This window comes from Vulpes vulpes, chromosome 10, assembly GCF_048418805.1.
Source record: "Vulpes vulpes isolate BD-2025 chromosome 10, VulVul3, whole genome shotgun sequence".
NCBI lineage: Eukaryota > Metazoa > Chordata > Mammalia > Carnivora > Canidae > Vulpes > Vulpes vulpes.
The window spans coordinates 75,723,113-75,735,116 of NC_132789.1; the positions used below are offsets into that span (position 1 = coordinate 75,723,113).

A 12,004-nucleotide genomic window follows, 5' to 3' on the forward strand; every position below is an offset into this window, starting at 1 on the left:
CTGAAGTCAGGTCCAGATGCAGAATATAGTTTAGACAGATTTAATGAAATTGGGCTGTGTTAGTTTTTTTGTCTTTCTTTCTTAAATCCAGGCAGTAGTTGCTTTGTTTTTCATATTAAGAGTGAAATGGTGTGATTTCTCATGTATCTACTTGATGTGACTAAAGCTTCTGGCATTTATATGTAGGTTTTTTTTTTTTTTCCTAAGTATCAAGAGAGGCTGTTTTAGTATCTGATGTCTCTTGCTTTATCCAGTTTATCCATATTTGTTGCAAGGGGAAGAGTTTTGGTATTGGGTGTATATAATATGTCTGTGGACTTGAGAGAGATTTAAAAATGTGCCTGGTCAGAATAAATCTGGTTTTATCTTGGAGCTGTTCTTTGGAAACGGAGGTAAAGCCTAGGAAACAGCTTATTTATTTATTATTATTATTATTTGTCCTTGTCCTTGGCCAACCCTTGGTCTGAGCATGGCAGCCATTATCACTCTATGAAGCTGGGATGCTGCTTAAGGCCTAGGGGACTGAAGTCTTCTTGAAGGACTTTTTCTTTGTGCTGTTCAGGTGGCTCTGCTAGTGAGTGAGTTTAGAGTCTTTTGAATCACATTCCTCAGGATTCAGTTGTTTTAGAGCTCTGTTTGCCCCCACCATACACACAAGGTGCTTTGCTTCTTTCCAGCATATTCTTTGTTTTCTGTTTTCAGGGACTTCCTTATGTCTCTGGATGCTTTGCTATGTTTTTAACATGCCATAGACTGGGCCTTGTGTGGTGTCCAGGCTGTGCATACAGTCGATGGAGGCAAACTTCATGCCTGGCACAGCAGAGGGCAGCAGTGGCAAGTTGTGAGTCTCCTCTCACTTTTTTTCTACTCTCATCCTTACTGTCAACACCTAATCTTTAGCCTCCTTCACACCATGCAAGGAGTTTTTAGTATTTTACTTAGTTTTATATTCTGCATTTTGCATTTCTGGCAGTGCTTCTAGTTTTGTGTTTGTTTTTGTTTTTTTTCTCTTTGGGAAGGTGGTGAAATAAGCTGGAGTACTTAATTTAAAAGTTTTATAAAAAGTCATGCATAAGTGAAAGTAATTCATGAGAAAAAGTGAATATTTGCATGACATTTAATCCAGGTGGAATTCTAGAGGTGTGATTTGAGATTAAAACAAATTTAAACATTTTTTTTAATCTTTGCAATCTGAAGCTTTGGGATGTAAAATCAGCAAATGAGAGGAAAAGCATTAATGTGAAGCAGTTCTTCCTAAATTCAGAGGAGCCTCAAGAGGATATGGAAGTGATAGTGAAATGTTGTTCATGGTCTGCTGATGGCACTAGGATAATGGTGGCAGCAAAAAATAAAATCTTTGTAAGTATCATTATTTTAACAAGCCAAAATTAGCCTGATTTAAAGAAGATGAAAATGTCAAATTGATTTTTGCGTTGTATACTTTATTGATATAAAGAAAGGATAGCTGCATGATTTTGGGGAGGCTCTCTAACTTCATAGTTCTCAAAACTGTGCTCCAGGGGATGTTGGTAGGCTTTGTGAGGAGAGGTCTCCATGGTCACACAGATTTGGGAAATATCATGTGTTGTTTTCCCCCATTAGAGTTACTCAGTGTATGCTAACATACTTAAGGCCTCCAGAAGTTCAGTAATATAGAAGTAATTTATATTGTTAATCCAGTGTTTCTCAAATTTATTTAAAACATGGAATACTTTCTGCATCACTTTTTAAAAAAATTTTGAGTACATTGGTTATTGGTTTAGGTGATTTTCAAAGTGCTTTTCTGTTAGCCTGTTCTAATTGTTAGGTTTTTACTTTTTACTACCCAATAATGAAGACAGCTGCCTATTCCATACTTCTTAAATTTCCTCTGTGGCTCTCCTCCATTAATTTTTAAGTATGACCTGTCCTGGGAAGCATTTTAAGTATGGTTTCCTGTCTTTTGCTGTCAGCTCCTGATGCTGCGCTGCTTACCATCTGTGCATGCTTGAAGGGCTCTGTGTTCACAAAACATACTCATGGCTTCCACTGGAAGCCCATGCCTTGGTCTTAAATCACAACGCTGTATTGGTATAAATATTTTTTGTCATTTGGCAAAAACTTCAGAAGAAAGAGTATATCCAACATTTAAAAATCTTTTAAAAGTTTAAGTTTGCATTATTCAGAAATAGCTTTTTTTGTTCAAAAATGGGGAAATGATTGTAATGGAGTAATTTGTTATCCTCGAAGAGAAATATAAATAGTTGAGCTAACTTTTTTTTAGTTGAGCTAATTTCATGTTAGCAAGCCTCTGCTCTATATTATTTCGATCATCTTCATTTATGAATATCCATTTCCTCTTATGAATAAACAAGCGTTCAGGAGAACTTCTGTGTATGTTAATTTGGCTAGGCTATTCATTTAGTCACAGAAGTTTTAATTCTCCCTAGGCCAGCTTGAAACATCATCTGTGATAAATTTTTCTTTATAAGAAACATGTTTCAAGATGAGCAGTATTTTAAAAGTATGCTTATACTGATTTGTATTTTATTTATGACTGTCAATAATTATGCCAGTTATCAGTAATTGTATCTTTTCAGGACTTCAAAAAATTTATTTATTTATTAATTTAAAATTTTTTTTAAGGACTTAAAAATTTAGATTCAGTTTGAGTATAGCATATTTTTTTTAAAGTATTTTACTTTCACCTATTTTATATTGACAGCTATTTGACATTCATACTGGTGGCTTATTGGCAGAAATCCATACAGGCCATCACAGCACCATCCAGTACTGTGACTTCTCCCCCCAAAATCATTTGGCAGTAGTGGCTTTGTCCCAGTGCTGTGTGGAGGTGAGTGGTTTACTTACTCTTTGAAGTTAGGTCTCCAGAAGTACAAAGATGCCAAAGAATGGGCTCCTTAAACCATTAACTACTGAGGATGTTTGAGAAGTAGTAGAGCATTTTCTTCACAACATAATGACCTATAGCTTTAGGATATTAAACTGTATAGCCAGCTTTCTTATTTTAGCAGTGATCAAAGATTTGATTTAACAGTATGACAGGGAATGACAGTGTCACCAAATATTTATTGAATGGCTAGCATGTGCCAAGGTCTGGGGACACAGTGGAATGACCACTGGTTTCCTGGGCAGAAACAATGGCATCTCTTAAACAATATAGGCATGGACTCTTCTGTAAAAAAAATAAGAGATGAGTCTAGTTCAGATTTCTTAGATCATTGAGAAGAATAAGATGAAAGTTGGGTTTAGAATTGGTTAACTTAGGATGTTCATTGGTAAACACTAATGAATAAAATGACTCTTATAAATTACCTATATTTATAATTTTGTACTTACCTGATAGATTTTATATTCAGAGTCTGTACCTAATTGATCCTGGAAGAATTTTAGGAATAAAATGGTCTGTGAATGGCCATGTTTTTTTTAAAAAGCAGTGAATTTCTGGTATTTTTTTCTCTAAGATGGATTAGTTTTTCCAAGCTTTGTTACTACTTACTCCTTGAGTGGGTCTTACCATAAGGTAATTTGAAGATCCTTGTGATGACAATCCAAGAAGGTGGGTATGGGCCTTTATCTGGAAAATAGAGAAATCTACTTGGTTCACAGTCTATCCTCCAAGGAAACTTGACTACTGCAAGCACTTCTTTCATGTTCTGTGCTTATTTCAGCAATTTTTAGTGAGCTTGACAGCTTTGTCCCTTACTGCAAAGCTGTTGGGGTAAGAATTTCTGAGCTGTAGCCATTCAGCATGGAAATACACATAAGATGAGAGAGAGGATGTATTCTGTAAACTCTACTTAATTCCAAGTACAGAAGCAAATACAGTGCAACTAACACTAAAGAACGTTCCTGCCAAGAATTTACCCATTGGAAGCATAGGCAGTGAGTGTGAACAAGCTCCAGCCCTGTTTGAAGTGGTGGGAAGAAGTAGGGTGCTGTGGGCATTGTTCTTTTTAGCAAAGTCCTTGAATTGAAAGATTCAAATATGCTAGGAGATCTTGTACCTTACCTTAGATCCTCAGAGTAGATATGGTTAGAGATTTCCTCTCTCTGGGTTTTTGTCAGGATTTTTAGGAAGAATGGAGGAGCAACTCCTTTTTCAGCCTTTCCTGTCACTTCTAAATCTCTACTCTCTGCTATTAGAAAGCTCCAGGAAATATTGCCTTTTTTTTTTTTTTTTTAAACAGTAAGGACTTGGTTTGGGGGGCTCTGAGAAATGATGGGAGAGAACAAGAAGGAAAAAGGGAAGTATTTTCAAGGGAGAGTTTTTAGTTCTGGAACTACTTTCACTTTTGGCCTTTAGCTCTGTATGTCCACAGGAGCTTGGACTCTAGTGATTAGGCAAAAAAAATTTTATAAAATTAATTTATAACCATAGAACTCACTGATTGAAAACCACTGGGCATGTGATGAAGTACTTGTTTTGTCCATGCTTGTTCTGAAAGCATAAAGTAGGTCTGTCATTCAGAGTGTAATGAGAGGAATTCAGGCACATATGGTACTTCATTAGACTGGAATATATTTGAGTAATTTACAGCAGAACTCAGGACAAAGTACAGTCAGGGTGGCAGACACTGACAATTTGTAATACGCATGAGTAACAGAAATGTGTACATGTACAATTAGCATATTCATTTATTGTAGGGTTTTGCTATTAGTTGAAATGAGGATTAGATGACAGTGGAAAATAGTCTATTTTTTTGATGATTAAAAAAGATAAAATGTTTGCATGATGCCAAATCAAAGCTTTATAATGTTATATTCAGAGAAGTCTTGCTTTCATCTCTAACCCTTCCCTCCAGTCTTTTTCTACTTCCTCAAGTAGGTAACTTTTGTTTTTATTTTAACATTCCAACATTTTTTTGTACATATAAGCAGATATCTGTGTGCATTTTATTTATTAATATTTTATTTATTTGACAGAGGGAGAGTGGCAGGCAGCAAGAGAGGGAGAAGCAGAGAGAGGGAGGGAGAAGCAGGCTCTCTCCTGAGCAAGGAGCCCAGTGTAGGGCCGATGTGGGGTTCTATCCCAGGAACCTGGGATCATGACCTGAGCCGAAGGCAGAGGCTTAACTGACTGAGCCATTCAGGTGCTCTCTGTATGCATTTTAAATAAATAAATAAAATCTCCATATCTGTATCTGTGTTTATATTTACATTTATTTTTCATTTCTTATATACTGTGGATGTATCCAGATGTGTGTGTGTATAGTGTAATATATGTATATTTTTCTGTAGAAATATATATGATATACTCTTTGCTTATTTTCTGTAAAGAATCTGTCCCACTGACTAGTCACTGGGTGTTTTTATAGTTAAATAATATTCCATTATGTAGTTTATTCAGTTCCTTATTGATGGTCATTTGGGTTGTTTGCAGTTTTTTGCTATTAAAAGTAAGATGCAATGAATAATCTTGCATAAGGCATTCTGTAATTTTGCTAGTTTGTTTTGGGGCTATATTCATAGAAGTGAAATTACTGGTTACTTTTTCTATTTTCAGTATTCTTGATATGTTCAAAATGCTTATGAATGTGATTTCCTATGTGCTATGTTTATTTTGTAGTTGTGGAATATGGACTCATGTTTAAAAGTGGCTGATTGCAGAGGACATTTAAGTTGGGTTCATTGTGTGATGTTTTCTCCCGATGGATCATCATTTTTGACATCTTCTGATGACCAGACAATCAGGGTGAGAAATACTGAGATCTTCATTTTAGACATTTTTTGATGTGTACATCTAAGAAACTAAGAAATTAATGAGCAGTATTAGGGGAGTTAAAACAAGAAACTACTAGGTTCGTATTTATCCTTGAAAAGTGATATTATGTGGACTGTAACAGTCTCACTTATTTCATACATGTTCATTGAGTATTACACTGAGCCAGGTGCTGGAGAAGTCCAATGATTAAACTGTATTTTGGTTAATTAAAACATATTACTAGGTAATATATTGACTTAATTTTTTACTTTCCTTCACCTTAAATTTTCACATCCAATTACTTGCCAATTCTAATGGATTCTGCCTTTCCATTTTCTGTCATTTATTTCCACTTTTTTTTTTTTTAAAGGGAGAGAGAGAGGTGGGGACGGAGAAGGGCAGAGGGAGAGGAAGAGAGAGAATCTTAAGCAGCCTCTACATGCAGTGCAAGCCCGATGTAGGGTTTTATCTCACACCCCTAAGATCATGACCTGAGCCAAAATCAAGAGTAGATGCTTAGCCAACTGAGCCACCCAGGAACCCTTATTTCTGCTTTTTCATTTAAAGTTCAGGTGTTCATTACATGTTGCCCCCCCCCCCTTCTCTCTCTTTAAAGATTTTGTTATTTTAAAGTAATATCTGTGCCCAACATGGGGCTTGACCTCAACAACCGAGATCCAGAGACACACACTGTGTACTGATTGAGCCACTCAGGCGCCCCAGCATGTTGCCTCTCTTAATGTATTAGTCTTTGGCACAGTCTTTTCTTTCTTGGTTTTCTGTATGCTGCTTCCAAGATACTTTCTTCATGTACAACACAGTCATGTCATTTTTGCTCAAAAACAGATAGTGACTTTCTTGGCTACTAAAAGGAAGTAGGTACTCCTAAGTCTACACTGAACTTCTCCACAGTATGGCCTCATTCTGCTCTAGTCTTTCTTTTGGTTTATTCCTACAGGTAACCTAGACTAGACTGCTCACATTTTCTCAATACCCTGTAGTTCCCTGTTTCTTTTGCTTATGTTGTTTCTTATGTTTGGAATACCCCATTTCCCTGTCTCTTTCCTTGTTGAAATCTTAACAATCCTACAAGTTTTTCCAAGCCTGCAAAGCCCTTCCTAGTAATCCTTTTGGGGGAATGTCTCTCTCCTTAATGTCATATTATTCTATGTCCTTTTCTTATGGTACTTACCAAATTCTGCTATAAGTATAGATTTGCTCTACTTTTCACCTTCTGTATTCCACTGCTCCCCCAGCTTGTTCACACATCTTCCAACAGTAAGGTCTTTGAGGCCAGGGACCCTGGTTTACCCCTGCAGCATCTAATATAGTGTTTTATACATGTTGTAGCTGAAGTTTTTTGTTTTTTGTTTTTTGTTTTTTACTATTTACTGTATGCTAGACATTATGTGAAGTACTATACTTATATTTGCTAATTCTCACAGCAGTCCTTTTTGCAGCTGAGGAAATAGTTCCAGAAAGGTTAAGTCAGTTCTGCTTTAAGTGCCAGTCTCAATAAACTTGAACCAGAATGTAAATCAGCTCCCCGCTTTCTTCATCAAGAAGTCTTGTTAAAAAAAGATCTTTTTAAAGAAAGATTTTATTCATTTGACAGAGAGAGCACAAGCAAGGAGAAAGGCAGAGAGAGAGGGAGAGGCAAGGGTCCCCACTGACCAGGGAGCCCAACGTGGGGCTCAGTCCCAGGACCCTGGGATTATGACCTGAGCTGAAGATAGATACTTATTAAACCCACCAAGTCACTGTGGTGCCCTTGTTAAGAAGAGATTAATCATATCACTAAGCATACTGCCAACAGTGTGTTAGTGATGTAGTTGATTTACATCCTGGTGCAGGCACCTTATCTTGGTATCAGATAGTTTGAGGACCAGCAGGAGTTCTTACTTTGATTAGCAGTGCGTTAAGTAACCTGCCCAAAGTTGCAGCTTTAGGTGGAACAGGAGTTCATACTTGGGCATTTTGGCTCTAGCACCCATTATTCTTAATACGAACTACTACCGTTATAGCATGTAATTAACAAATATTTGTTGAATTATAATCTAATAATTGAGAATTTTGTAACATCATAGGTATTTTGAGTGTGAAGCATGGTTTGTATGTTGCTTTAAGAATCTAAGCCACCTTTTTACATATTTTAGGATATGGTTATCTTATTTTTGTTTTTTTAATCTCTTAATTAGCTCTGGGAGACCAAAAAAGTATGTAAGAACTCTGCTATAGTGTTAAAGCAAGAAATAGATGTTGTGTTTCAAGAAAATGAAGTGATGGTTCTTGCAGTTGACAATATAAAACATCTGCAGGTGAGTATTTTTCAGAAAACAATTGGAAAAATTGTTTTGATTGAGCTCAATTTACATTTTCCTTGTTTGGTTTTAGACTTGGGATTAGGCATAATTGTGTAGTATCTAACAGATGCTCGGTAGGTATTCTCGGTAGGTATTAGTTGAATAAATATGTGGGTCTTGAGCTGAGGCCTAAATATGCTTGTATTTAGAATGAAAAAAGTGATACTTTGTTGCACTTCATTTCTTTCCTGTTGGATCACATTCCTTGATTTGCATGGAATCCAGGAGAACTTGAGACAGACGGAGGGTCGGATGGAGTTTAACAAGCTCTAAAGCTGTAAAGCTCCATTTGATGTAGTAGGAAGAACGGTGACTATTCACTCCGGGGATACAGGTACAGCTTAGGCTTTATTGCCAGCTGGTTTTGTGTGATGGTTGAGTAAATTGTACACTTCTCTGAGCCTCATTTTCTTCACCTATAAGGTCCTTTTTATCTTCAGAAATCTGAGCTGGATATAGAGAGAGTGAAGGTGGAATCCAAATTCTGGAGACAAATATGTGGGAGTAAATGGTCTGTGATGTGTGGTAATTTCTCCCTGTCTACTGTTGGGGTCAGAGTCAAGGTGTGAGATACCCCGTGGTCTACATTTTACAAGATTGATTGATTGATTGATTGATTGATTCATGAGAGATAGAGAGAGGCAGAGGGAGAAGCAGACTCCATGCAGGGATCCTCACATTTTACAAGTTTTATTATCATCCTTAATATGTTGAGGGTGGAGCTCCTAATGCTCTGTATTTCTGGGATGATTTGGTTGGGAGTGTGGAATTGAGTGTGCATGTCTTGTTAACTGATTTTTAGCAGACTTGGGATATTTTTCATGGCAATTTTCTTGTCAAATTTAGTGTCCTTAAGCTTGTATTACCTTTATTAAAATAGTTGTCATAACTGTGAGACTTCAAAAAGAAGTCATCTCACTATAAAAGTATTTTATTCTGTGTCAGTGATTGTGGGAGAATTTAGGGGATAGTTAAACTGACAAAAAATAGTTCCATTTAAATGAACAAAACATTTTTAGTCACTACTTAGGAAAATATGGACAATGAGAGAATGAAGAATAATTCATATAATTCATAAATTGAGAGAATGAAGATAAATTCAGCTTTTAGCAATTCAGTCTCATTTTGAATACCTAATAGATCAGAATCTGCTGGGTAAGATGTTGTAAAATAAAGGCTACCTTGATTGATCCCCTGTAATCTTTGTACCTGAAACAAATATGACTGCTTATTTCATGTTGAAAAATGATTTAAGACTTTTAGAATGTAATAGAGATAGCTGACAGTTGATTCAAGCTTGAGAAGTAGTTTCCCTGGTCACATTTTTTTTTTAAGATTTTTATTTATTTATTCATGAAAGAGAGAGAGAGGCAGAGACACAGGCAGAGGGAGAAGCAGGCTCCATGCAGGGAGCTCGACATGGGACTCGATCCTGGGACTCCAGGATCACGCCCTGGGCCAAAGGCAGGCGCCAAACTGCTGAGCCACCCAGGGATCCCCCCCCCGGTCACATATTTTAGTCGAATAATGAGAACTTTATTAATGAGACTTAAAAAAATAATCATTGGCATTGGTACATATTATGAAATTAGGCAAGTCCAGCCACCCAGATTATGCTTATGGGTTCTCCAAAGCTCCTTTCTCCTCCTCTCAGAAAGGTAAAGAGTCTTAATTTATATTGTTTTGTGTGCAATTTAGAGGATATAAAACCCATTTTTATTTGAATATGGCTTTTATGTATCCTCAGTCCCGTTTCACAAGCCCCCTTGAAAAATATCCGAAAAGTATACTTTAACAAACGATAACCCTATTAAAATGGGCTTTGTGAAGAAATGGAAAACAGGGTGCAGAGCTAGCTGTGGGATTATAAATCAGACAGATGTGTGTCAGGTGGTGGGCACAGCAGCTGCTTTTAAACCTTTAAAGCTCATTTTATTTTATGAAAATGTATTTGAACCACAAAAGTGAAATGAAATGAAGGTGTGAAGTGCTAAATGCAGCTGCTGAGACTAGGATAGGGCTTTGTTGTTCCCCTGGGAGCTCTTGTTGGTTATTTTCTGTGTTTCATTTTATTTTTTCAATTGAAGTCTCTATTCTAAAAAACAGAAACTGCTCTTACAGCCTCATAACTGATTGTGCCTTATTTTTCATTAGCTCATTAATGGAAAAACAGGTCAGATTGATTATCTGATTGAAGCTCAGGTTAGTTGCTGTTGCCTAAGTCCACATCTTCAGTACATTGCATTTGGAGGTGAAGATGGAGCCGTTGAGGTATTGTGTTCCAGTCTTCAGAGTCCTTCTGTGCAGGGAAGTTATTTATTTAAAATGAATTATGTGTCTGGTGTTGTAGACTTACACTAAAGAAACCTTTCTGTGGTATATTAATCATTAGTCTTCTGTTAGCCTAAAAATCATCTTACAATCCTGTTGGTGGTGTATTTTTCAGATTGCCTTTACTACTGTCTCTCATACCTTTTGTCTCTTTGTGTTCTCATTGTCTACCTAGTTGTTTTGCTGTTCTCCAAGTATATCAAATACTGTCAGAGACTTAGCTATCTGTGCAAAGAGCATTTTTTTTTCTCTCCTTAGAGACTCAGCCTTTGGTGTCTTTTCCATTTTGGTTCTGATAAGGTTCATTGGGGATGTCTGTGCAGGGTTGCCTAATGCCTACCTGTTTCACCAACCCTTTCTGTTCTACCTTAGTATTAGAAGTATTCCTCTTTACCACCTGAAATCCTTGATAAAGAAGACCAAATAGATCTTTAAAAATGCCAAAAAAGTATAATAAAAATGATTTTATCACAAAGCACGCTGTCTTTAGTTGAAGAATAGTTTTTCAAAGAACATTGGTTCCTTTTCTCACCCAAACTTTTTGAAATTATTTCTTAATTTATTAATTGTGACACTAGCCACATGTATTTTACTTTGGATTTATTTTATAACTAGATACACAAATATTCTCCAGTCTGTATTGCCCCACAAAGAGGAGATTATGTGTTTATAGACAGAGCGAAGAAGGGAGCATTTAGAAAGTGATGTCAGTATTATATATTTGGCCATTTGGCATGGGTTGAGTTAAGGTTTTGTTTTGTTTCTTTTCATTGTGAAAAATTATTTTGAAGATGGGTGCTGTTCTGAAAAAAGTATATTATGGGTGTTTTTTTAGCAAGGGATCGTTGACATTTATGACTGAACCTTAGTTTTCCCTCAGTCTTCTGTCTCAGATTGGTGTATATTATTATTCATTCTTAAAGGATCTTTGCTTCCTCTCTTCTTTTTACCTTGTCAAGCCAGCCCTACTTTTTTTGTTTTTACTATCTAAATGTCTTGAAATAAGCCATAGAGATAGTTTAAGGAAATAATTCAGGAAACACACATGTGCCTCATCCATATCTCTGTCCTCCTCAAAGTCATAAAATAATATAAATACTATTAATTACCAATATTTAACTCTGTTTAACCTGTAAGATGACATTTTCATGTGGTTGGGCATAGAATCATCAAATAATAACAGCTACCATTTTTAGGTATTTATAATATTATTTTATGGAATTACTATAACGCCCTGGATGGTAGGTGATGTTATTCCTGTTTTACAGATGTCTGAACTCCTAGTTTCCACAACTTTCATTAAATCAGTAAATGGCAGAACTAGAATTCAAACCCTGGGTCTCTGAGTCATGGTGTTCAACTATGATGCTAGCCTGCCTTTGTTTGTCCTATGCAATTGTAAGATGGTCTGTCCTGCTCATTGGGGAACCCTCTCACTCACACAGTTTGCCTTTTATCAGACACACAGGTTAGGTTTGAATTTCTATAATGTCCTATATTAGCATCATTTGTATTTTCCTTAGGCTTCCTTGAGTACATTTAATTTGGGCAAAAGAACTTGTTTTGTTTTGTTTTTGGTGAGTTCACTTGAAAGCCTTTTTGACAT

At 36.3% G+C, this 12,004-nt stretch overlaps 1 protein-coding gene across 14 annotated transcripts in view; it reads left to right on the plus strand.

Annotated features, from left to right (window-relative positions):
* The window catches only part of APAF1 (apoptotic peptidase activating factor 1), an 84,860-nt gene that overhangs the window by 52,072 nt on the left and 20,784 nt on the right, over positions 1-12,004 (plus strand). For all 14 annotated transcript variants that reach the window (XR_011994941.1, XM_072724657.1, XM_072724660.1 and 11 more), the window contains 5 exons: positions 1,198-1,359; positions 2,705-2,833; positions 5,570-5,695; positions 7,903-8,022; positions 10,222-10,338. Coding sequence is in view for 13 of the 14 variants with exons in the window: in XM_072724657.1 (XP_072580758.1) it covers positions 1,198-1,359; positions 2,705-2,833; positions 5,570-5,695; positions 7,903-8,022; positions 10,222-10,338 (654 nt within the window). In the remaining variant the exon portion in view is untranslated. The remainder of the gene's footprint in view (positions 1-1,197; positions 1,360-2,704; positions 2,834-5,569; positions 5,696-7,902; positions 8,023-10,221; positions 10,339-12,004) is intronic.